This window comes from Haliotis cracherodii, unplaced genomic scaffold (assembly GCF_022045235.1).
Source record: "Haliotis cracherodii isolate W230 unplaced genomic scaffold, xgHalCrac1.p SCAF_2, whole genome shotgun sequence".
Lineage (NCBI taxonomy): Eukaryota > Metazoa > Mollusca > Gastropoda > Lepetellida > Haliotidae > Haliotis > Haliotis cracherodii.
The window spans coordinates 60,860,305-60,887,922 of record NW_027266275.1 but is presented as its reverse complement, the minus strand read 5'-3'; the positions used below and the strand labels follow the sequence as shown (position 1 = coordinate 60,887,922).

At 40.8% G+C, this 27,618-nt stretch overlaps 2 protein-coding genes across 2 annotated transcripts in view; both read right to left on the bottom strand.

The window, feature by feature from the left end:
- LOC139468315 (uncharacterized) overlaps positions 1-17,073 on the bottom strand; it is a 39,908-nt gene extending 22,835 nt beyond the window's left edge. The window contains exons 1-6 of the mRNA XM_071250204.1: positions 17,007-17,073; positions 7,747-7,968; positions 7,236-7,420; positions 4,779-4,943; positions 3,656-3,813; positions 2,567-2,759 (exon numbers count right to left, since the gene is read on the bottom strand). Of these exons, the coding sequence (XP_071106305.1) occupies positions 2,567-2,759; positions 3,656-3,813; positions 4,779-4,943; positions 7,236-7,420; positions 7,747-7,968; positions 17,007-17,052 (969 nt within the window). The 5' untranslated portion in view covers positions 17,053-17,073. The remainder of the gene's footprint in view (positions 1-2,566; positions 2,760-3,655; positions 3,814-4,778; positions 4,944-7,235; positions 7,421-7,746; positions 7,969-17,006) is intronic.
- A 4,919-nt stretch (positions 17,074-21,992) lies between these two features.
- The window catches only part of LOC139468313 (phospholipid-transporting ATPase ABCA3-like), a 45,898-nt gene continuing 40,272 nt past the window's right edge, over positions 21,993-27,618 (bottom strand). The window contains exons 19-20 of the mRNA XM_071250203.1: positions 26,437-26,607; positions 21,993-23,721 (exon numbers count right to left, since the gene is read on the bottom strand). Coding sequence (XP_071106304.1) covers positions 23,298-23,721; positions 26,437-26,607 — 595 coding nt within the window. The 3' untranslated portion in view covers positions 21,993-23,297. The remainder of the gene's footprint in view (positions 23,722-26,436; positions 26,608-27,618) is intronic.

Genomic DNA, 27,618 nt, shown 5'->3' with positions numbered 1-27,618 from the left:
TGAACTGTGTTGTGTAAAGGTCACAGTGTCTATGTGTAAACTGTGGTGTGTGAAGGGCAGAGTGGACCTGGTCTAAGTGTAAACTGTGGTGTGTAAATGACACAGTGTCTATGTGTGAATTGTGGTTTGTGAAGGGCAGAGTGGACCTGGTCTAAGTGTAAACTGTGGTGTGTAAAGGACACAGTGTCTATGTGTGAACTGTGGTGTGTAAAGGACAGAGTGAACCTGGTCTAAGTGTAAACTGTGGTGTGTAAAGGACAGAGTGTCTATGTGTGAACTGTGGTGTGTAAAGGACACAGTGTCTATGTGTGAACTGTGGTGTGTGAAGGACAGAGTGGACCTGGTCTAAGTGTAAACTGTGGTGTGTGAAGGACACAGTGTCTATGTGTAAACTGTGGTGTGTGAAGGGCAGAGTGAACCTGGTCTAAGTGTAAACTGTGGTGTGTAAAGGACACAGTGTCAATGTGTGAACTGTGGTGTGTGAAGGGCAGAGTGAACCTGGTCTAAGTGTAAACTGTGGTGTGTAAATGACACAGTGTCTATGTGTGAACTGTGGTGTGTGAAGGGCAGAGTGGACCTGGTCTAAGTGTAAACTGTGGTGTGTAAAGGACACAGTGTCTATGTGTGAACTGTGGTGTGTGAAGGACAGAGTGGACCTGGTCTAAGTGTAAACTGTGGTGTGTAAAGGACACAGTGTCTATGTGTGAACTGTGGTGTGTGAAGGACAGAGTGGACCTGGTCTAAGTGTAAACTGTGGTGTGTAAAGGACACAGTGTCTATGTGTGAACTGTGGTGTGTGAAGGACAGAGTGGACCTGGTCTAAGTGTAAACTGTGGTGTGTAAAGGACACAGTGTCTATGTGTGAACTGTGGTGTGTAAAGGGCAGAGTGGACCTGGTCTAAGTGTAAACTGTGGTGTGTAAAGGACACAGTGTCTATGTGTGAACTGTGGTGTGTGAAGGACAGAGTGGACCTGGTCTAAGTGTAAACTGTGGTGTGTAAAGGACACAGTGTCTATGTGTAAACTGTGGTGTGTAAAGGACACAGTGTCTAAGTGTAAACTGTGGTGTGTAAAGGACACAGTGTCTATGTGTAAACTGTGGTGTGTGAAGGGCAGAGTGGACCTGGTCTAAGTGTAAACTGTGGTGTGTAAAGGACACAGTGTCTATGTATGAATTGTGGTGTGTGAAGGGCAGAGTGGACCTGGTCTAAGTGTGAACTGTGGTGTGTAAAGGACACAGTGTCAATGTGTGAACTGTGGTGTGTGAAGGGCAGAGTGGACCTGGTCTAAGTGTAAACTGTGGTGTGTAAATGACACAGTGTCTATGTGTGAACTGTGGTGTGTGAAGGGCAGAGTGGACCTGGTCTAAGTGTAAACTGTGGTGTGTAAAGGACACAGTGTCTATGTGTGAACTGTGGTGTGTGAAGGACAGAGTGGACCTGGTCTAAGTGTAAACTGTGGTGTGTAAAGGACACAGTGTCTATGTGTGAACTGTGGTGTGTGAAGGACAGAGTGGACCTGGTCTAAGTGTAAACTGTGGTGTGTAAAGGACACAGTGTCTATGTGTGAACTGTGGTGTGTGAAGGACAGAGTGGACCTGGTCTAAGTGTAAACTGTGGTGTGTAAAGGACACAGTGTCTATGTGTGAACTGTGGTGTGTGAAGGACAGAGTGGACCTGGTCTAAGTGTAAACTGTGGTGTGTAAAGGACACAGTGTCTATGTGTGAACTGTGGTGTGTGAAGGACAGAGTGGACCTGGTCTAAGTGTAAACTGTGGTGTGTAAATGACACAGTGTCTATGTGTGAACTGTGGTGTGTAAAGGGCAGAGTGGACCTGGTCTAAGTGTAAACTGTGGTGTGTAAAGGACACAGTGTCTATGTGTGAACTGTGGTGTGTGAAGGACAGAGTGGACCTGGTCTAAGTGTAAACTGTGGTGTGTAAAGGACACAGTGTCTATGTGTAAACTGTGGTGTGTAAAGGACACAGTGTCTAAGTGTAAACTGTGGTGTGTAAAGGACACAGTGTCTATGTGTAAACTGTGGTGTGTGAAGGGCAGAGTGGACCTGGTCTAAGTGTAAACTGTGGTGTGTAAAGGACACAGTGTCTATGTATGAATTGTGGTGTGTGAAGGGCAGAGTGGACCTGGTCTAAGTGTAAACTGTGGTGTGTAAAGGACACAGTGTCAATGTGTGAACTGTGGTGTGTGAAGGGCAGAGTGGACCTGGTCTAAGTGTAAACTGTGGTGTGTAAAGGACACAGTGTCTATGTATGAATTGTGGTGTGTGAAGGGCAGAGTGAACCTGGTCTATGTGTGAACTGTGGTGTGTTAAGTACAGAGTGAACCTGGTCTATGTGTGAACTGTTATACGTGAAGGATAGAGTGAACCTGGTCTATGTGTGAACTGTGGTCCAAATCTGAATTATAAGGAAGCCGCTCTTTGCTGAATGGATTTCTGTACGATATACAAACTTAAATAAAAATAAAATATAATATGTGCTGCATGTTGCAATTGGCATCTGTGGTATTGTAGATGGCCGCTAAATTTCCAACTTTAGGATTTCTACCTGAGCAACCGTCATGTTGTTGATATCGTCACGAGGCATGTTGACCACATAGTTGGCGAAATCTTTAAGTTGCTGAGCTGTCCACTGAGACAGTTGACCGAAACATAAGATGAGCTTCTGACCTATCTTCCTCCTGACCCCTGACCTCAGCTTGCTGTAGAACCTCTTCTCCTTCAGACGGTCCTGTTGTGTGCTAAATTCACAAGGTCACATAATAAGGGGTCCGAACATTTGATATTGTGATGGGAATATATCGAAAATAATAAATTGTCCCAGAAAATTCTTGAAAACAAATAATAACGTTCGGACTGTTGAATGAATAAGGAAATGTCTGCCACCAAAAAATACATTGTTGCAAGATGTGGTTCTTTACAAACAGTTCAGGCTCTTAGTGTTATTTAAAAAAAATATTGGCTTTGCTACTGTAGTTTAAAAGATATCTTATCTCTTACCATATCAAGGGTCCGTCCCTAACTCCAGATATGTCGAAATGTAGTGGACATAGTGACACACAGTCCACGCCTGATATATCGAACTGAAGAGCACATACCGTAATCGACGTTATATGCGCCCCGCTCTAATAAGCGCCCACAGCGATATTTGCTAATATACTGGCTAATGAACAATCCCAACTTGCACCCATTCCGATTGATAAATCTACACAAGACCGGTTATTCGTGCATAATACTTTTGTTATATGCACCCTTAATTATGGGGAATTAAATTCTGGAAAATATATCAGTCGTATATAAACATTTCAGCATAAACCACGAAATTTACGCTCTTTGAACTTTGTTTTTACCTAAAATAATATTCTAATAAGAGCCCCCTATTTCTAATTTTAAGAGCGCCCTGGGAGCTTATGCTGTCGAATACGGTTATGGGTTTTCCAACCTCATGATTAATTGCTACTTTCAATGGCAATCAGTCCCAACTTTGAACAAAACAAACCCGAAACAAGTCTCGGGGAAAAATCATGGTTGTCTGACATTGTTCAATACAAATATAACACGAGCAAAAACGTTGCTATAGAATAAATGGTCTGCACTTAGATCGATGATGTCATGCAGGGCACCATGAGATACATACACATTACAGAAATTGCTGTCATCGATCCTGCCGATGTCCCTGACTGTGACGACGTGTGGACACCAGGTCATGTGGTAGACGTCCCAGCCATTAGGCTGGTACTGCACGACCTTCTGCATATACGCCCGGCACTTGGGGTCCGACATCCTGCCGATGATCTGGGAACACAGACGTTAAGGCCAAAACAGGTGTCAGGGAACTTACCCACAACAGATATAGGTCGCTGAGTAGGTCAAAAGCACATTAGAATTGAGATATGTTTGGATTAGTTTTCCTGACCATAGCTCACATGTGATGAAATAATCAAGGGAAAACTGAAAAACATAATTTTGCCTCCGGTTTTACAATATAAGAAAATAGCTTCGCTGGACTTTGTTTGGATGTCAAGAGAAAAAAATGTTTTTAAAACTAACCGGAAACAGACGAAATAGGGGTCTAGGGGTGAGAGCTAGCTGCTAGATACACTATCATAATAAAAAAAACAACTATACTACAGTAAACTACGTTTATAACGAACATGCTTATAACGAACTGACGGATATAACGAACTTATTTTTTGGTCCCGACTATTTACTGTAGTTATGCTGTATATATGCTTACAACGAACTACGGTTATAACGATTTGGTTGGATGGTTTGTTGTTTTACGCCGCACTCAGCAATATTCCAGCTATATGACGGCGGTCTGCAAAATAATCGACCAGACAATCCAGTGATTGATATCATGAGCATCGATCCACGCAATTGGGATCGATGACATGTATCAACCAAGTCAGCGAGCCTGACCACCCGATCCCGTTAGTCGCCTTTTACGACAAGCATAGTCGCCTTTTACGGCAAGAATGGGTTGCTGAAGACTTACGAACTAAAATTAGAGGTCCCATTGAGTTCGTTTTACCGTAGTTTACTGTCCTTAAAAATGTAAAGGACCATCCGATTCTTTCATATTTATATGGTTAATCTGTCATGACATAACAGTTTAACTTATAATATGAAAGAATCGGTGATCCTTAACTTATTTTAGTAGTATAATATACTTGCTTATAATGAATATCTGAACAACTAAATACCGATCTGATTGCATGCACGCGCTCTGGTCGCCAGGCAGCCATATATTGTCTTACCTCGTCATCAAAGCGGTTCCTGACTCCGAGGGCCACACAGTCTCCGCACCTATTGATGGTTGCCAACATAATGGCGGTCGACACCTTCTCCTCTAGAAACCTTTGGCAGTATGTTTCCAGTGCCGTCTCATTCAGTTCGCCAAACACAAAGCAGTGAGCTGTTTTCTGGAACGAATTGGTGGTTAGTTCATGTTAAAAACTGATGACCAGTCGGTGATGATGACAACATGTTCCTGTTCACAAATGCATGTAGCGGGATCAATGTCATTCTTGACACAATATTTCTGTATGAGGCGGTGGGGTAGCCAAGCGGTTGAAGCGTTAGCACGGCACGCCGAAGACCCGGGTTCGATTCCCCACAAGGGTACAATGTGTGAAGTCCATTTCTGGTGTCCCCATCAGTGATATTGCTGAAATATTGCAAAAAGCGGCGTAAAACCATACTCACTCCGGGATCTGTTCTCCAGATCGTGGTGGTTTAGCTGTAATAACAACAGTCTGTTTTCACTGTCTCAGTAATATCCTATTAAAATTTAACTTTGTAACGGCGACCTGGAAATATTCAAGTCTAGTCCAGATAGACCATCAGTATTCAGCAACGCCCAACGTCGTCGGGGTGCGAGGTCAACACCCCTGATCACCCGATCTATTAAGTCGCCTCTCACAACAAACATAGGTTGCTAGGGACCAGTTCTAAGCATTCCGACACAAGCTCTTCTCTGGTGTCCCCCACAGTGATATTGCTGGAATATTGCTAAAAGCGGTGTACACCATAACACCATATTCATACTCATGCGTTATGTCTATATTGATGACATAATGATGCAAACACATAAACACTTACATCCTCGATTGTCCAGTCTATTAACTGTATTAGTTGTATCATCTGAACTCTGTACTAAATCTATACTTCAACTTTGCTCTGAGTTCGATTCAACTGAAAATCCTATCCAGCCATGTTGTTTAACGCCGCACTCAGCGATATTCCAGCTATATGACAGCGATCTGTAAATAATTGAGTATCGACCAGACAATCCAGTCATTGATATCGTGAGCATTGGTCCACGCAATTGGGATCGATGACATGCATCAACCATGTCAGCGAGCCTGACAACCCGATCCCGTTAGTCGCCTCTTACGACAAGCATAGTCGCCTTTTACGGCAAGTATGGGTTGCTGAAGAACTAGTCTACCCCGGATCTTCACGGGTCCAATTACAGCCATGGATGAGATAAGGGTAAGATATGCTGATCTTCAGAAACGAAGCCCTTGACACATGAGGACGACAACCACGATTAAACAACAGAATATGCACTCATTTTCTGCCACGTCAGGCCGAAGCCCGGGGTTCGATTACCCAAATGGTTACAATGTGTGAAGTCCATTTCTGGTGTCTCCAGTGATATTACTGGAATATTGCTGAAAGCGGCGTAAAACCAAACTCACTCACTCATTTCCGCCACCATCCTGCAACATGCAAGTCCTGTACAACAAGATGGTTATTTGGATTCCTTGCTGCCTACAAACCTAGTCCAGGGGGCCACGTACCTCCAGCACCCGATACACATGTACAGCCAGCTACAGCCTCTCTGTTTGACTGACACTTAGTCTCAGAAATAAAGTTATCTTATTGACAAATATATATCTGCAAAATAAAAATAATAAAATCCAAATGGAGCAAGAACAATCCTGCATACCCGTGCTCGTGGGTTTCACCAAAGGGGTAAACGTCTGAAACCTGCATCACTTCGGGCTTTCCTCCCACATTAAGCTGACACGCCGTGATATGACTGGAATACTGTTAAAAGCGGCGTTAAACCCAACTCACTCACTCACTCACTTCATTCTGATATGGGGCAAGATCTACCACGCGATAGAGAACATAACTACCGTCGTTCTACCATTAATGTTACTGTTAGCTAAGTCTAACGGGTAATAAGTACCAACAGATGTGTGCTAGATCTATTTCATAGTGTTTCAGCCGCCTCCGTGGTCTAGTGGTAGAGCGTCAGCCTGGAGAATGGAAGGTCGGGGGTTCGATCCCCGGCCGCGTCATACCAAAAGACGTTATATGATGGTACTTGTTATTCTGCCTGGCGTTTGGCTTTAAGGGGATAAAAAGACAAAGATACAAAGACCACCTTCCCACAACACCAGATGAACAGAAGGGTCCCATGTTTCTAGAGCGCCCACCACCCGAAACAAAGACGTTGCACCACCTACCCACAACACCAGATGAACAGAAGGGTCCCATGTTTCTAGAGCGCCCACCACCCGAAACAAAGACGTTGCACCACCTACCCACAACACCAGATGAACAGAAGGGTCCCATGTTTCTAGAGCGCACACCACCCGAAACAAAGACGTTGCACCACCTACCCACAACACCAGATGAACAGAAGGGTCCCATGTTTCTAGAGCGCCCACCACCAGAAACAAAGACATTGCACCACTTACCGACAACACCAGATGAACAGAAGGGTCCCATGTTCGTAGAATGTCCAGCAGGGTAGTGTAGTCAATCTGGTCCCACTGTTGCGTGACGTTAAGGTAAAGGGCTTTACCAGTTTCGTCCAAGGCCGAGTCGAGGAACGTAAAGGTCTCCCTGGCCTCATCCGAGGTAAATGGAGACCAGTCATGATCTGTGCGTGGTGTTAACAACATTGGTCAACTGTTTTAATGTAATAATATGAATTGGCGATTTTCTACAATCCCGAGTGACTAAATAAATACTTAAGTCGTCTTATAACCCTGCAGTTTTACTAGAGTATTCTTTTTGGATCATCAAGACAACACCGATTCATTTAAATTACGATCTTATTTCTTCACTTTGAGTTTTCGTCATGCAGTAACCATATATGTCTAATCTAGTTTTACTCCTTTTATCCCCTTCTCACTCTTAAAACAAGGCACTAAGATCAAATACCGTTACCCGTTCGAATTACTTAATTGAATCCTATCGACTCACTTTTGCTCTGTCTTATTTGTTGGAAGAATGTCCTTTTAGCTTCAGGAAGTGTCTTTTCAAAGGCATTCAACTTAGCCTCGGTGTCGAGAAGGTCAGACTGACGTCCCCCGGTACCGATCTGCGCATGACAGCGGAGAGACGGCAAGTTCCGAAACGCCTTGAAGTCTTTCAGAGTACTTATTGCAGGGCCACGTTGCCCCCTTTGTGTGTACACTTGGCAAGCTGGAATATGATTGAGGTTTTTACTAACATACAGTTGAGGCGAAATATTGTCTGACGGAGGAAAAGCACATGGCGATAACAACCATAGCCAGTTGAATTAGAAAACAATAGCAGCAATGCAGTTTAGGAACTTTTCTTCATACTTTGTTTACCGATTGTACTCAAAGAGTCCTTGGTCGGAATAGACAATGAACATAACTTTTAAAATGATATGTTGAAAGTATACAAAATATCTTTGATGAAAGGATGAGATATTATGATCTCCTACACGTCCACGTCCATACGATTTAAGAAATGAGTAAAATGTCGGACGCCGTTATCATCCTTATCTTATGAATGCAACTCATTTTCAACATTGGCATCTTTTGGTTTTATTACAACTCGGTTGAATAGGTGCAGCTTAAATGTTTTGAATATTTTGAGTTCAGATGTTTTGAATATGTTTTTGACCCTATCGGAATTTTTTGAAGGACACTACAAACGTATCGTGAAAATGTGGCATCTTGGATCGGGGATTTTCTCATTCTCAATGTCGGCCGGCTTCACTCTCTTTTTAGGGCCCAGTCGTCTAAGGCGCCGCGATTCACTGTGCGGAGTTGTGTCCCTTGGGCTCGTCAGAAACCTATGAGTGTGGGTTCGAATCCCGGCTCGCCCCGATTATGTTTCTAGGTTTGTCAGCACCATATCCGTGCTCGTGGGTTTCACGGAAGTGGTAAACGTCCGAGACCTGCATCACACCGCGATATAACTGGAATACTGTTAAAAGCGGCGTTAAACCCAACTCACTCACTAACTCTTATTTCATCCACTTTTGTGTACTTCATCACGTTATAGTCCAAGACTTGAAGTACCATAAGTAGGGAATATATCAGTTATATTTATTTTTTTTGGTAATTGAATTGTTTGGTCGGCATACTTAGAAGTTAACGGATGACAAAGTAAAGACAATTTTTGGATAACAACATCTTTATTTGCTGTAAAGGCGACGTTTCGGTATCGATCCTTATACCGTTGTCAAGCAAGGCTGAAAAAAAGTCGGCTGAGGTTGTTTATGTTGATTGCCGCGTCTCCATGTAGACGACGGATGAATTGTTTGATAAGCTCATAGTTTTTTTTGTAAATAAGTAATTTAACTTCCACCTTCTTGAAAAAATACTCTCATCATCAATAAACAAAGTCTCGACCGCTGTTGTGACTGAACCAGTTGCTGACTGTGATGTGAAATGCCCATTATGCACCATGTGAGTGAGTGAGTGAGTTTGGTTTAACGCCGCTTTTAGCAGTATTCCAGTTATATCGCGGCATGTCAGCTTAATGTGGGTGGAAAGCCCGAAGTGATGCAGGTCTCAGACGTTTACCACTTCGGTGAAACCCACGAGCACGCGTATGGTGCTGACACACCTAAAAACATAATCGGGGCGAACCGGGATTCGAACCCACAATCATAGGTTTCTGGCTTGTCCAAGGGACGTAAATCTGCACTTATGCATCATGTACTCTTACTTGGAATAGAGATACAGCATAAACATGTCATGACAAATGTAAAGGAAGATATTTGTTTGTCCAGAGACATGAATTATAAACATCATTACAAGTTATGCTGTGAATGAGAAACGTATTGTATTAAACGGGTAGTGTCCACAGTTTGGAGGATAGGGACAGTTGTTCAGCAATCGATCAATCATTAAGACTGAAATCAGCACATTGAACCTATAATCCTTCAGACTGTCACAATTGTGATTCAGTATTGAGTATGCCCCTCACGGGCATCAATACATGCCCCAACTCGACGACAGGCGGAAGATGGGAGACGTCTGATCACAAGAAATAGTATGCCGCATTGAAAGAAATGTGATGTCGACATGGCTCCAGATGCCACATTGACAGGGCTACAGATGCCGCATTGACAGGGCTCCAGATGACGCATTGACAGGGCTACAGATGACGCATTGACAGGGCTCCAGATGCCGCATTGACAGGGCTACAGATGCCGCATTGACAGGGCTACAGATGCCGCATTGACAGGGCTACAGATGCCGCATTGACAGGGCTACAGATGCCGCATTGACAGGGCTACTGATGCCGTATTGACAGGGCTACAGATGCCGCATTGACAGGGCTACAGATGCCGCATTGACAGGGCTCCAGATGCCGCCTTGACAGGGCTACAGATGCTGCGTTGGCAGGGCTCCAGATGCTGCATTGACAGGGCTACATATACCGCCTTGACAGGGCTCCAGATGCTGCGTTGGCAGGGCTCCAGATACCACATTGACAGGGCTCCAGATGCCACATTGGCAGGGCTCCAGATACCACATTGACAGGGCTCCAGATACCGCATTTACAGGGCTCCAGATGCTGCGTTGGCAGGGCTCCAGATGACATATTGACAGGGCTCCAGATGACACATTGACAGGGCTCCAGATGCCACATTGGCAGGGCTCCAGAAGCCACATTGGCAGGGCTCCAGATGCCGCGTTAGCAGGGCTCCAGATATCGCATTGGCAGGGCTCCAGATGACACGTTGACAGGGCTCCAGATGCCACATTGGCAGGGCTCCAGATGCCGCGTTGGCAGGGCTCCAGATGCCGCATTGACTGGGCTCCAGATGCCACATTGACAAGGGTTCCAGATGCCCCATTGACAAGGGTCCAGATGCTGAAGACCTATTCTACTCCGGATCTTCACGGGGATTTTAATAATGGTGACTCCCTCAATAGAATCCGACCTCGGCAATGTCGGACAAGTCCATTTCATGCATGGGCGGGCATTTCCCACATATTCCTCCGCAATCCTAACGTCGCCTACCTCAACCTTTTCTTCCAATACCGATTGTCATATCTCTCACGCTTTCGGATGCGATCGTTTGGCCATAGCGTTTATCTCTGTTGCCCAGCTACATCTATGGGGAACAACTCACTGGACACACCCTCTCAAATCCTCTTTGTGGACGAAGTTATTTTTGAGAGGGAGTGTCTTGTGAGTTGTTCCCCATAGATGTAGCTGGGCAACACAGATACACGCTATGGCCGAACGAGCGCATGTTCGAATCTCCAGAAATGACGTCATGATAGAACAATGTTTTATCGTGAAATAAACTACACTTTGTTCTTCATTGTTCTTTGTGATCTATCGCATAGCTTTCTTATATAAAAATTAAAAAAACGGAAAACTAAATGTGAATTTCTTATTGCTAACGTGGTCTATGTTTGAGGTCAAAAAGGTGTTGAGCACATATGAGTGAGTGAGTGAGTGAGTGAGTATGGTTTTACGCCGCTTTTAGCAATATTCCAGCAATATCACGGGGGGGACACCAGAAATGGGCTTCACACATTGTACCCATGTCGGGAATCGAACCCGGGTCTTCAGCGTGACGAGCGAACGCTTTAACCACTAGGCTTCCCCACCGCCCCTGAGAGCACATTTGAAGTTATTGTACAATAAAGAGACAAAAGCAGATTGAACATATCAAACTATGCTAAGCAGCTACAAGGACGAAGGGGGTTCTTAGAAACGGTTACATCTGATTGGCTGAGGTTTGGTGAATACCACTTCGTGGTATTTCCCATTCTAAAGTCAGTACCGTAAATTACCATATACTAGTCTACCTATCAATAATATGAGGTAGGGCCAACGTAGAGACGGTCATATCACAGGCCGTTACAACCAGACCCGGATCACAGCTTGTCAATGCATTTGAAGGGCAAACGGTACCAGCCCGGATGCTAAGAAATTGGAGTTTCATCTCTTTGTGCGTCGTCTGCTCGGCTTGCTTTCCTGTTACAATGTCTTCCAAATAAGGTGAAGATACAGTTTACAAGTTGATGTTATGATCTATGATATAAAGGTTATTATATGGCAGTTTTCATATCACACTCTTCATCAACCCCCGACCCCCATATCAGCACTCTAGCCTTTGATCCTCGATGGTCATAAATTGATACAGGATATAATGAAAACTACCATATAATAAAATCTCATTTTCGGACCTGACTTGAGTCAATATTCGTTTCTGTCGAATGACATGTGACCGCTTCTCGACCAATGAGTATTATAATAAATGCATAATAATAATAATAATAATAATAATAATAATAATAATAATAATAATAATAATAATAATACATAATATAACATAATAATACATAATAATACATAATAATACATAATAATACATAATAATACATAATAATCAACTCTTGTGCCGTGGTATCCTAGTAATCTTTAGAGGAGCGGATTAATTAACTGACATTGATTCCTTTCACTGGATGGACAAATGAAAAACGACTTCACCTGCAGTGTGCTCGGTTTTTAACGTAACTCACCAAAAGCATATTGTACTTCGTGAACAGGACGTGTATCGATTTTGACGTGTTATTATGTGCTGATGTTTCCCCATCTAGTAACCATGGTCGACGTCAGTGGGTTATAGTGACTCGGATAGACAAACAACCCAAAGCCTGTCCAACCAAAAGAACAGTGGAGGACATCACGAAGCTAAAGATTAAGTAATTGTTATCGGGGATTTTAAAAAATATTTGTTGTTCTTTTTGCAGGGTGTGTGTTAGTGTCTTGGTCTGTTTGTTTTGTATAAATGTTTATTTCTGTCATCTTATTGATATAGCATTAATAATTATTATTTTAATTGCATCCTACAAATCACTAATCCTCCAATACCAAGCCACTGTATTAGCATTCAGTCTGACATCCATTACCAACATAAAACACTACCATCTAATCAAGTGAGTCTTTATCAGGATAACATCATTTAGTAAACAGTACAATGATAAGATCTGCAAATATAGCGTTTGCTATCATTCACTATCCAAAGCGCCCTGCCAGTGTCACGTCGATTAATACTTAATAGTCCTAAAGTCGGCGATTCGCCTCACCTATCAATCTGTCCTATTCGGTATACCTTGTGTTTGTTGTGGAAACTTTTGTTACGTTAGTGAGAAAACTATATTCCTATCGACATATATCCACTCTCATAATCCCTACACAGCAACCTTCAGCCGATCACCTGATGTTTATAGGGGCATTTTACACTTGAGCGAACACTGCCATGTTAATAATGGCATATCAAAGTTAACTACATAAAGCTTGGACTGTACTATAATATACAATCAAACCTGAAATCCCAACCCACACATCGATCTAACAGTGTGGCAATTAAATATTTATTTCAAAGTATGCGAGCGCAAAGTCAGGGTATAGCTGTGATGCACTAAAATATATTTAGCGTATTTTTTTATGTTTCAGTGTATTCGTACAATACGACGTCACATATTAAATCAATATGATAATCAAGTTATATGACGGCGGCCTGTTAATAATCGAGTCTGGGCCCCGTTCCTCAAAGCGATCTTAGTGCTACGATGATCGTAAGCCTATGCTAAAGTATGGGACTTACGATCACCTTAGCGCTAAGTTCGCTTTGTGGAACGGGGCCCTGGACCGGAAATCAAGTGATTGATATTATGATCATCAAACCACGCAGTTGAGACGCGATGACATGCGATCAACCAAATCACCGAGCCCCCACAACAGGGCCCACTTGCACAAAGCGATCTTAGCTCTACCATGATCGTAACTCCCATACTTTAACATAGGCTTACGATAGTCTTAGCGCTAAGATCGCTTTGTGCAAGTGGGCCCTGATCAGTTTAGCCGCCTCTTCCGACAAGCATAGGTTGCTGGTACGCTATATTCCTACCTAAAATCCCTACGAATCAGATGACGAGGACATGCGTACTAATGCATGTAATCGATAAAGTATTTCTGAAGTGCAAACAGGCCCTATTGGTTCATGAAAAGCGTGCTATTACCGAGTTCCCACAAAGCCATACTTTACACCTTAAATGTTTCGTGTGGCTGCGAACAGGCCGCTTCTGTGTTAAACCGTCGCTGAGAAATTACTGGTGTCAATTTTAGTTTTGTTCAAATTGTTTTGTTCAAATGTATTTATTTATGGTTTAGAACAAAGGTGCCGAGGATATTTGTCTCAGAACATGGGTTCCAGCGGGTTGTTGTTTTCGTTGCCATGCAACATTCTAACATCGTTAATGCGTCGAAATCGATCATCAGACAGGCACCGCCGGTCAATGTAAATCTGAGAAAGTATCTTATTACAGTCATAGTGACACTAAAGACCGTGTTTGTCGATAATCATGCATGTTTATATTATTCTATATTAAAACTCACGGTCTGCGTTGTCACCATGGATGTTTTAGGTGATAGACGTATTTGTCGGTTCAGCAGTGTTACCATGACGACAGTTGCATAAATTCGCCTTTACACATTCGATTTCTGATGGCAATGTCTTCCGGGTTCTGAGAGGGTGTTTTCAATGCCATACTGGACCTTGTACTGCCGAGGTTGTATGGTACCAGATATGTGCATGTTAATTACCCGAAATCACCTAAAAGACTTCTATTAAACGGTATACATACCCACCTCGATATACCGCAGACATATCCGCCAGACGTAATGGCTTATCATGTACCTAGGTTCTCTTGAAAAGCCTTTGTTTTTAGTGTCAACCTTGAAAAGGTTTGAAAATCACAGAATTCGCGAAATAGCTAAAAAGCGTTGAATTTGTACAAAGTGACATATACGTGTTAATAAAAGTATTAAAATTCATGACAGACTTAATATTTTGTATTTGTTGGTTGGGAAAATATATCTTGTGCAATGTTCATATTGCTGGGTGGGTGTCATAACAGTAATAGGACAAATATATAGCATGCTGGATTCAGAATAAATATTGAAAAGGCCTTGAATTTTAGTGTTCCATATCTGTATGAACCTTGCGTATGCGAATGGTAGTTCACTGGTAAGGGAGCCGAAAAGCCGGGTTCGATAACCCTTTTGGGTAGATGAGCATCTAATTCTTTGTGCTCACTGTGATACTGCGGGACTGTTTCTGACTCATTAAAGCCGAGAGGAAAGTACCACGCAGCCTGTTTTCTTAAATTATCAACATCTCGGCTTATATCGAGATACATTTTGCAGTATGTAACTGCTTCGTATTAACTTGTTTGTTTGACAGCGGTCTGTAAATAATCGAGTCAGGACCAGACAATACAGTGATTGGCATTATGGTCATCGATCCACACAGTAGGGATACGATGACATGCATCAACCAAGTCAGCGAGCCTGACCCCTCGATCCCGTTAGTCGCCTCTTACAACAAGCATATTCGCCTTTAAATGTAAACAGGGATTGCTGAATACATATTCTGACCCGGTTTGTTTGTTTGTTTGTTGTTTGAAGCCGCACTCAGCAATATTCCAGCTATATGCCGACAGTCTGTAAATATTCGAGTCTGGACCAGACAATCCAGTGATTGATATTATGAGCATCGATCTCCACAACTGGGATACGATGACATGCATCAACCAAGTCAGCGAGCCTGACCATCCGATCCCGTTAGTCGCCTCTTACAACAAGCATAGTCGGTTCTTGGGGCATGCATGGGTTGCTGAAGACCTATTCTCTACCTGGATCTTCACGGGTCACCTGGTCATTATTATTATTATTATTATTATTATTATTATTATTATTATTATTATTGATGAAAACCATGTAGGAAAAAAAGGTTATAAAAACGTTTTAAATAACGATGAATTCGTATATACAAACCAGTTATTTTTTACAAACTAGTGGACAGAGCGTCTGCAAGCAGGGCGGAAGGTGGGTGATTCGATCCTCGGCCACGTCATACCAAAAAACACGTCACAAGACGGTGTTTGTAGTCAATACAGTATTCCCTGCCTGGAACTCGGTAGTCTGTCTTACAGACCCTGATACAAATATATATCAAATACAGCCCATGCAAGTCTATAATGTTTGGTAAGTCATGATTGCTGCAGTATTTCTGAAAATGTAGAGAGTCTATGGGCTCCCTTTTATTCTATTTTTATTAAGATAATTGAACAACTGGTTTTTTTCTGTACGATATGTTCATTTCAGAGACTTGATGTTAGTCTAGGAACTCGGCGTTAAGGGGATAAACCAAGGACTGGTCGGCCCGGTGTTAGTATCAAGTGTCAAAAGGGGGTACCCATGTGTACCTGCGGAATAAGTGCAATAATCTTCAACACGCCATTAAACCCCATTTCACCTCACCTACCATCACCTTTTTATTTTCTCAACACTTTTTCCATCAGTTACTCGGACACAGTTTTTTGCTTGTTGGTTGGAATACTTGTATACCTATAAACCTTACAACAATCCTCACCTTGATATCCTCATCCTGAATACTTGTACACCTATAAACCGTACAACAATCCTCACCTTGATATCCTCATCCTGAATACTTGTATACCTATAAACCGTACAACAATCCTCACCTTGATATGCTCATCCTGAATACTTGTATACCTATAAACCGTACAACAATCCTCACCTTGATATCCTCATCCTGAATACTTGTATACCTATAAACCGTACAACAATCCTCACCTTGATATCCTCATCCTGATTACTTGTATACCTATAAACCGTACAACAAGCCTCACCTTGATATCCTCATCCTGAATACTTGTATACCTATAAACCGTACATCCTCATCTTGATATCCTCATCCTGAATACTTGTATACCTATAAACCGTACAACAATCCTCACCTTGATATCCTCATCCTGAATACTTGTATACCTATAAACCGTACAACAATCCTCACCTTGATATCCTCATCCTGAATACTTGTATACCTATAAACCGTACAACAAGCCTCACCTTGATATCCTCATCCTGAATACTTGTATACCTATAAACCGTACAACAATCCTCACCTTGATATCCTCATCCTGAATACTTGTATACATATAAACCGTACATCCTCATCTTGATATCCTCATCCTGAATACTTGTATACCTATAAACCGTACATCCTCATCTTCATCCACTGCTTGATAATCGATTTGATAAAACACATGGTTACAATCATGTGAAATAACGAAATACACACAACACTGTTTCCCTAAATCAAAGAGCATTAATTAACACGATGGCGGTGAAGTTAAGGGACATACCTTGCAGCAGAGTCGCAATCAGCACAACCAACCTTCCTGTCGCCATCGCTTCTGCTTGTGTGTTGGGATTTACCGACACAGGGTGTGGGGATGTTTACGACTGTGACAGCGCGGTCGGTTGTTCGCTTACCGCGGGTGGGGCGCGTAACACCTCCCTTTGAAATGTTTTACAAAGAACACATACAGTGGTTGTTGACAACATGCGTGTAGGGGGTAGGGCGAGGCCATGTGTTCACTCAGTCGAAAAAGATAATCCTCTTTACATAACGGAATTAAGCTGGGCATAAGTAGAATTATGTATAGAAAAGCTTCGTTGAATGTCCATTGCCGTTCCATTTATTCCAATTGTTTATATATACGTGGGTCTAACTGACATCGATGTTTTTTTCATCACTTCCGATAGCGTTTACGGGTGCGTGCATCTACCAGGTGAAGGCCGATTGTATTTACCACACAACGAATACGAGGAGTTCTATAATTAATCACCGCAATATCACAAGAGCCCCGTGAAGTCCTGGGTCAGAATGCTTGGCCTTACAAACGACTATTTGTTTGTTTGGCGACAAGAAAAACTACAAGAAGCCATTGACATCAGGAAACACCAGCCAGCCATGAACCGTGACCAGGGAACCTATCTGCCAGGTGCTTGGGACTTATTTCTTTGATCTGTGTCGGTGCTAATTACCTGGCTGGCTTCAACTTGCCCCTTGCCATGTCCATGTTGCTCCCCTGGATTTTTTTTTTTTTTTATAGAAAACAATTTTATTTAAATCATGAAAATACAAGTTGGGTACAAGTGATACTTGTACAAATATTTGCACACACACACACCCTCCCACGTCAAAAAAAGTTAACTACGGCCTTGATGTACATATATATCCTCTCTGCCTCACGGCTTTCATTCGCCTGATGAAGGAGTAAGCATATACTCTGAACTCTGAAACGTTGTGTTCCTCATAATAAAGAAGTTGACATCCATATATTCTCATTTGTGTTTGTTTGTTGTTTAACGTCGCACTAAGCAGTATTCCAGCTATATGAGGGCGGTCTGTAAATAATCGAGTCCGGACCAGACAATCCAGTGATTGACATCCTGAGCATCGATCCACGCAATTGGGATACGATGACATGCATTAACCATGCCAGCGAGCCTGACCACCAGATCCCGTTATTCGCCTCTTAAGACAAGCAAAGTCGCCTTTTATAGCACGTGTCTGCTGGTGTTTGGTCTGTGTTTGATATAAGTGTTTAAAACACAGATAAATTGCAGCATATTTGCCTTCTTTTACATTTCCTTCAGCAACGACCTGTTTGATTGACGCAAAAACAAACCACATGATGTTTATCAGCTTGCTAGAGGTCAGTTGAGTCACGTGTTCGTGACTCGGGTTTAACTGCTTTTAACAGTCTTTCGGTTATTTCCTCGATCATGCCCTAAGAACCTAACATTAGGGCTGGGACGGGTAACGCGGGTACTTGGGTCGGGTGGGTATTGAGTAGGACCCGGGTACCCACAGGACTACCCGGACCCGTGGTTAGTCACGTGATATATTGTTTAATGACAAAAAAATATCTAAAACTCTATTGTTACAAGTCACTAATGTTCGCATTTTTTTCTGACTATGCACCCATTCCTTCTGACCTTTGTAGGTTTGAATAAAGATAAAACTTCAGTCAACTTCAGTGTATGCATGACCGGCGGTTTTATACGTGTATCTACATACATTTTACCAGGGCTACGGTCAAACTATTCCCAATCGTGATGGGTACCCGGGTAGTAAATGTGGACTCGTCCCAGCCCTATTTAACATGGTAGAAAAGTCTGGAGAGATGCATCAGGGGGTGTATTTATAATTGGATCGTTGACAAACATTTAAAAATATATTACCATTTTGAAAATGTTCCTGATATTTTCTCTCTGGTGACTCCCATTTCCCACCACAATTCTGATCTTGTAATAATAGTCTAAGGGAACCTTTAATGAACCAGGCTCCAACAGTCTCCTCAATTCATACCTAACAAAACAATTTATTGACAAGATTTATTTTCATACAATCTGGTCATAGTATAAAAGCTCAACAATAAGCATGCTTTGCCCTGTCCAAAATAATTTTAGAAAAATTGTATCAAAATATGAAAACACAAATGCCTTTTAGAAAGTGGTCAAATGTAATTACTACCTAATTTCGTTTATCCGACATACTCGTTAATCCGACATAATCATATGAAACCAACAATGTCGGATTAACGGGACTTGACTGTACATGTAATGTTATATTTGGGGTGACACTTTCTTAGTGAGGTACAGATTCTCATACTTTTCTAGGATTGAGTCCTATCCCGGATTCAAACCCACACTGCCAGAGTGAGGCACCTAATCACCAGCACACAAAGTCAGCGATCTTACCCACTCAGCCAGAGACTTAACCAAAAATGAAAGTCCGACAATTGGTAGTCTAGATCGCATGCTTTTTGACTACTTTTTAAAAGGCATTTGTGTGTTCATAGCTTTTGGCCATGGGAGCCGTGCCAGTTTACACTTGTCAGAGTGGTACACAAAGTATGTGATCTAGACTACCAGTTGTCGGACTTTCATTTTTGTGGAAGCCTCGGTGGCTGAGTGGGTTATATCGCTGACTATGTTATTTGTGCGCTGGCAATTAGGTGCCACACTGTCTGTGTGGGTTCGAATACCGGACAGACTGAACCCAAATAAGTACGAGAATCTGTACTTTAATAAGAAAGTGTCATCCCAAATATAACATTTGTTACAATATCAAAATAATTTTTGAAAAGTAATATCATTATTAACATCAGTGTTTTGTGATAAATAACAACAAAAATCATCTTTGTAGTGTCGGACAATTTAATTTGTTATATTGGTGAATATGCCCATAGACATGTACAGGAGGCCAAATTAAAACAAAATAAAAAACTTGCTTTTGGAGTTGTTTTAATGATAATTTCTTCAACACAAAAATCATGATTAAAAGAACAGTTATCACAACATTACAATAAACAACATGTTTAAAATAAGACTATTTTCAGTCAAACATAATATTTCACACCTAATTTTAATTTACTTTTGCCATAAATAGGATAGTTTAATCCACATAACAAGCAAAAGGATACTGCAGGCCTACATGGAAATGTATGTCAACTTCACATAGCAGAATTGAGATCTTTTTCTTCAAGAAAAAAACCCAGAATGTTTTCTTCAGGATGTTGAAAGTGTTGACATTGTCCATGTTTCTACTGTTTGAGTTCTCTTTTAAAAAAAAGACATTCACTTTTCAACAAGTTTTAATGACAGCTGTTTTTCAAAGTATTGGTAACTTTCTTTGGCACTGCTTGGATATTAACTATGTATTTGTTTTAACCTTTCTCTCACCACGTGTGTTTCATGTGAATGTCACAGGTAAATATGTGAGAACATTCCAAATCAGTTTCATTAGCATGATTAGCTTACTGTTGATAATATCAGGCTTTGTGAAATGTGGAGTTGACCGTTTCATGTATTCACCATCTTTATCGTTCATGAAAGCCAGATGTTCACAGAATGTTCACAGCAGGCTGAAGTATTGTCATAGTTCTAAAAATGATTCTATGAGTGAACCCTCCATTGTCTCATAATGTCATCGCCAGTACTTCATGGTATTGTGTCTTTTATCAGTGTAGTTTTTTAGTGTAGTATTTTTAATCAAGCAGTGAGAATGAAGCCTGTGACTGCAATCACATTAAAATAAGATCTTAGTTCTCGCTACCTCTAAACAAAGATCTGACCATTGCGCGTAATGTCAGACCGACCAATCAGAGCAACGCTTAGCAGCTCACGAAAGTGACAGTTGGAATGTGATTTTTTATCGTGAAACCTCGAAAAAAACCTCACAGGGTATTCCGGACTACAGTTATTGCCTTTATGTCTGCAGTCACACAATCTAGACCATCTGTTAGCCATTCCAGATTGTTCTTTTGTTCAGTTTTAAATTTTTAAATCAAGTATATATCTAAATATGATTCGAAGCGTAGTTGCTAGTTTGAAACTCGTGCCGTAAAGCTCTATCAAGGTGCCTTCTGATTGGCTATTGCTGATTTCAGGTTAGTTATTCCATTGGTCAGTCAAAGTTCCGCGAAAGTTCAGTCTGACGTCACCTGCAATTGGATGTCCTCAGATCTTTGTTTAGCGGTAGTAAGAACTAAGATCTTATTTTAATGAGATTGCCTGTGGTTGTTCAGATTACATTGCACAAACAGTACTGTTTCTCGCCTGACACAGTCATAGTCTAGCATTTGTCAGCTGTACACATAGCCTCGATCTCAGGCAATGGCAGGTTCACACAATGTTCATGCACAGAGTAGGGCTAAACTTGACAAACATCACTACTACATCACAATGCATCTGTACGTAGTCATGGGTGATGGAGTAATGTAGTGTATATAAAACCGTGATGTATTGGAGTGAGTGAGTATGGTTTTACGCCGCTTTTAGCAATATTCCAGTAATATCACAGTGGGGGACACCAGAAATGTCGGGAATCGAACCCGGATTTTCAGAGTGAAGAGCGAACGCTTTAACCACAAGGCTATCCGACCATGAGGATGACTAAGGTGAAACTTGAGGATGAGGATGACTAAGGTGAAACTTGAGGATGAGGATGACTAAGGTGAAACTTGAGGATGATTAAGTACATCATACATCATCACAGCCATTACAAAGTCAGACATAGAGAGATTTTTATACAAGCATGTGTGTCAAGCTGATTTTACAAAACAATTGTCTTCTATTTCCCGAGGTAGTGTGAGCAAAATCAATCTTCAGCTTTGACGTTGTTTCTAATGTGACTCATTTTGACCTTATGTCACAATAAGATATGAATGATGTCAACAGTGCTGTCCGGTAACAATACACTGGTGCATATGAAGTGATATTTGAACTAGTGCACATGCGATTTTTATAAACTTGGTTATTTCTAAGTATCACATATCACAGCTATTCACTCTATCACAAGAGAATATACATACCCTATGAGACGTAATAAGAGCCCTGCTCCAATTAGCGCCCAGGGCAATATTTGATAATATATTGGCTAGTGAACAATCCCAATTAGCACCCCTTCTGATTGATCAATGTACACAAGACTTATGTATTCGCGTTAAATACGCACTCATGTGTTATATGCATCCTTAATTATGGGCAATTAAATTCTTGAAAAATGTATCCGTCGTATATAAAAATTTAAGGCTGTCAGCATAAATCACGAAATTTATCTTTCAACTCTGTTTTTTTTCACCAAAATATTATTCTAATAAGAGCTCCCCCATTTTCTAATTTGGGAGTTTGTTCCGTCAAATACAGTACTTGACTTTTGTCAAACACACCACCATGTCTCACAAGCATTTACAACACTGAAGAAAAACAGCACATGGACATTTTCTGAGGGAAGGGAAGCAACTTCAATCGGACACCCACTGCTGTAAACATTGAGTGCTCTCCCTTTGTCTATGCCAATCAGAAGTGTCCCATGTAAAGTAACAAACTTTGTGGGTTTGCTTTTATATTAAAAAATAACAAATGGCTGTCGTTCTAAGTTTAAGTAATACATGCAGATTGTTCTTTGCATAAAGAGGTTACCTTATGATTTCAATTAGAAATATATGAATACTTCATGTCTTGGAATATTAAAAAACTATTCCTTTGAAATAGTACTGTCATGATTGTGAAACTCCTGTGCATCTCTTCTTCAAACGGGTTAAAATACAGTTGTAAAACTATATCTAAAATATATTAGGCTAAAAAAAATAATAGCCTTGGTTCTCAGGCACCGCCAACAACATCATTAAGTTCATTGCACGTTTCGTTTTTAATTCCATTTTTAAAAAAATTAAAAAATCCTTAATTATTCCAAGTCCAACAGTTGTCAAATACTGTATTTCCAGTATTTTACTCATCAAGGAATACATTTATGTAGGTAAACAAACCCTTTCCAAGGTTTACAATTGTTTATTTGGTTACACAACTGTTGATCTGGTTACAAACTAGATTGCAAAACAAAACAACAAAAGACACCGCCCACCCACACAATATTTTCAAAAACCATTCCCTGAGAACCAATTCTTTTATTTTTTAAAGCCTTATAAACATTTTGTTTAATATCTACATTCTATATTATACTCTGGTTACAGAAAAGACATAAATGTCAACAAATGTGTAGTCATGGTTATTTGAACAATTCCTTGATTCAATAAAAACTATTTTGTGACTTATTTCTCTGATGTCCATATCCAATATAATTAACAACACCAAGACATACATCCTTTCACTGCCTCATTTGGTGGTTTTTGTGACCTGGCAAAGTTGATAAACACTTGTTCGAGTGTCGTCTGCCCAACGAGGTAGTCCTCAATGTGGTACGTGTCCTTGGCTCGTTCCATCGTCCCGAACAGCTGTGCCCATGTGAAACGTGTATCAGTTATGTGATAATGTAACATGCATTGATGAATGTCCTTGAGAATGCTCCCTGGGAACTGACCTTCAATGAAAGTCCTTAAAGGTTCAAGGTCAGGTTCAAGGTCACCTTCAGGATAGGAGACCTTGACCATCAAGGTATAACCTTCACCGAATTTGTTCTTGAGATGTTGTGTGCTTCCCAAGCATTTGAACTGCCCATTGACCATGATGGCTATTCTCGTACAGAGGGCTTCACACTCTTCCATGCTGCAGAGAAACAAAACAGGATCAGGGCTGTAATTTTGTATTTCTTTGTTTAAAGAATTCATTTTCATTTTCAAACCATGGTCAATATGAAAACAGAGCACAAAAGTATGCTTTGAACAATACACGGAAGATTTGTACGGTTCCAGGAATGTTTCACTGAATGAGAAGTGAGTTAGTTCTCTCCTCACGCACTTCTAATAAACAGTGAGTGAGTGGGTATGGTTTTACGCCGCTTTTAGCAATATTCCAGCAATATCATGGCAGGGGACACCAGAAATGGGCTTCACACATTGTACCCATTTCGGTAATCGAACCCGGGTCTTCGGCGTCACAAGGGAACACTTTAACCACAAGGCTATCCGACCACATTCTAATTAGCAGACTTCATGAGAAAGAAAAAGGTTTGTCCTTAAATTTAAATTTAATTCCTCATGTATTAGTCTGTCTCCCAGACCAAAAGAAAAAAACTTTAAAAAGGATTACAGCTAAAGTCTAGAATGATTTGGCAAGACTAGATTGCCTCAGCTCTGAAATTAAGGATTGTTCTGGGCTCCATTTGAATTTCATTTCTTTCATTTTGTATATATATATATATATATATATTCTTGAATAAGATAACTTTATTTCTGGGGCTAAGGGTCAGTCTAGTAATTACAACAGAGTAAAGGGATAGATAAATGCTCAACAGAACATGATGGCAATGACCATTACCATATTTTCTTGAGTATAGTGCACACTTTTTTTCCAAAATACACAGCTGTGTAGAAGGGGGTGCGCATTATACACGAAATAATGAGTTTTGATGTTTTTTTCCCCATAGAAAGATATTACCCTGAGCACGTAACAACGGAAATACCATGTCAACAAATCCATATTGAAGTACGCAAATTAATCATGTTATTACACTGTCTGGCTATAAAAAGTGTTCTTTGTATATCTGGACTTATGTTTGTAACTTATTTCATTAATTTTATTCAAAATTCCTTTTAATATTGTGTTAATTAATTTTGGCGAAATTACACTGTCTGGCTATAAAAAGTGTTCTTTGTATATCTGGACTTACGTTTGTAACTTATTTCATTAATTTTATTCAAAATTCCTTTTAATATTGTGTTAATTAATTTTGGCGAAATTACACTGTCTGGCTATAAAAAGTGTTCTTTGTATATCTGGACTTATGTTTGTAACTTATTTCATTAATTTTATTCAAAATTCCTTTTAATATTGTTTTAATTAATTTCGGCGAAATCGTCTGCGCTTGATCGTGCTAGGTTACGAGCTGTGACAAAGATTTTTCATGCATATATTTTTGCATTAAACGTTGTGTCCGAGCCGAGAATTCAAGGCGACGAAAGCCGAGATGTCATTTGACTTACATTACACGCGATCGCACGAAACAATGGAAATAATAACTTAGATGTAAGTTTGATTACTTTTAGATATATTTTTGTTGATTTTAATAAAATTTAAAGATTTGCTTAAAACGTCCTTTTTTTGCTCTTTGACATGTTCGATGCGGACCCGTTGTCGAAATGTGTGTCCGAGAATTTTATTTTCAATAACATCGCGGGAAATAGTGAATAATTTTTTAATTTATAGATAAAAAATGATAAATTGAAATGGAATACGTATTTCAGACATTGTGAAACGTGACAGATTTAATAAATGAATGCTATTACAGGTAGATCTAGGTCCATAAAAATATATACTATTTTGACGTGACGTGAGATAAACACATATTGATGTTTTGAGATTTGCCGAGCGCGCTCCCCCGCCTCGGCCTCGGTTAAACGGCTCATCGTCTATAACGCCCACCAATTATTTGGACCCCATTGATAGCGTTGTAGCGAGGGACCACTGTATTAGAATATTTTTTTCCAAAATACTGAATCCGGTAGAGGGGGGTGCGCATTATACACAGGTGCACACTATACTCAAGAAAATATGGTATTTTCGGTTTAGAGTGCAAACAATTTGTACTCTGTTCACAGCACAACCCATAAACATTATCTTGTTAAAATTGTTACTGGCTTTGGTTTTTGGTTTGTTGTCCTACGCTGCACTCAGCAATATTCCAGCTATTTCAGTGCGGTCTGTGATAATCGAGTCTTGACCAGACAATCCAGTGATTTACATCTTGAACATCGATCCACGCAAATTGGGATCGATGACATGCATCAACCAAGTCAGTGAGCCTGACCACCCCGATCCCGTTAGTTGCCTTTTAGGACAAGCATAGTCGCCTTTTACGGCAAGCATGGGTTGCTGAAGACCTATTCTACCCCGGATCTTCACGGGTAAATTGTTACTGGCACATTTGAGACATGAAGACATGACCTGGTATGCAGAACTGACATTTGGCAAAAGACACACCAACTATGTCTTTTTGTTTGTTTGTTTGTTTGTTGTTTAACGCCTCACTCAGCAATATTCCAGCTATTTGACGGCGGTCTGTAAATAATCTCGTCTGAATCAGACTATCTAGTAATTGACATCATGAGCATCGATCCACGCAATTGGGATCGATGACATGCATCAACCAAGTCAGCGAGCCTGACCACCCCATCCCGTTAGTCACCTCTTACGACAGTAGCTGGTACACTATTGAGTCTGGGTTAGGCAAACCAGTGGTTGATAGCACGAGTACCCAACCTCATCACCATGGAGAGGTGGTACCCAATAAGCCAGGTCACGCATGAGGTATTCAGGACTTACCTGTGAGATGTGAGTACCAGCGTCCTCCCACTGTCCCGTACTGTTGCCAAGGCATCCCATAATAGTCTCCTGGCGACAGGATCCATACCTGTTGTTGGCTCATCCAGAAATATGATTGGTGGGTTGCCAACAAGAGCGATAGCAGTGCTGAGCTTCCTCTTGTTCCCTCCACTGAAATATCAGCATCAGGAGAGGGGTTAATTTGTTCAAGTTGATTTATATATTGAAGTTTCATTGACTCTTCTACTATGTCATTCGTCACCACTCGCCCCTTTCCTTAACCTGCAAGAAGACTTGTCTCCCTTTCGCTGAATCTTATGTGCAAAAATATGACAAACCAGTCAGAATGCGCGTATGTCTTCAAGTACTTCGGTCAAAGATTTCCTCAGGAATAAGTTTTGATTTTACATATGTCTTGCATTTTAAAATATACCCAAAATACAGTTAGATTAATGTGTTCAATCGTACTGTATAATAACGTAAGTCCTGGTGTGTTTTCAATAGCATCTGGAATATATATGATATATGGGGGATTCATTACACATCGAGTTGACAATTCTTTTAGCTATGCCTGTTCGCGCTTAGACGGAACCCAGTCGCAAAAATGGCCACGAGTTGGGCATGAGTCGTTATTCGGCTTGACCCAGAGTAATAGTTAGTCACGAATGCTACAGTGTCAAGTCAGTTTTCAGGATCCGGTCAACCAGGGATCTCAACAATCCCTTCCTTGTTTTCTTTTAGTGAGTTCAAATTTAAATCGCAGAATTTCTGTTATATTTCTGACTCCTATTATTCTGAAGTATAGGACAGAGATATTGCATCCCTGGCCTGTGTTTCTGTACACAGTCTCATAATGAAAAAAATGCCTTACACATTAATAAATGTCATATTTTCTCATGACCTCAAAAGTATACAGGCAATAGAAACTATACATTCAATAATAATTGAACATTAATAATATGCAAAATCTCTACAAAGAAATGTCTCTAAAATAGGCATAGGCAAAGAAGAAGCAATACCATCATAAACAAAATAACAATCAACATGATCAAGACTAATTCTAAAGGTATCTTAAGGCCATGGGAAGATTTTATGAAGAGCTCAACTGCATAGGCTACTAACTCGCTGTACACAGTTATGTCCCTTAGATGTTTTATTTTGTTTGTTGTTTAGCAGTATTCC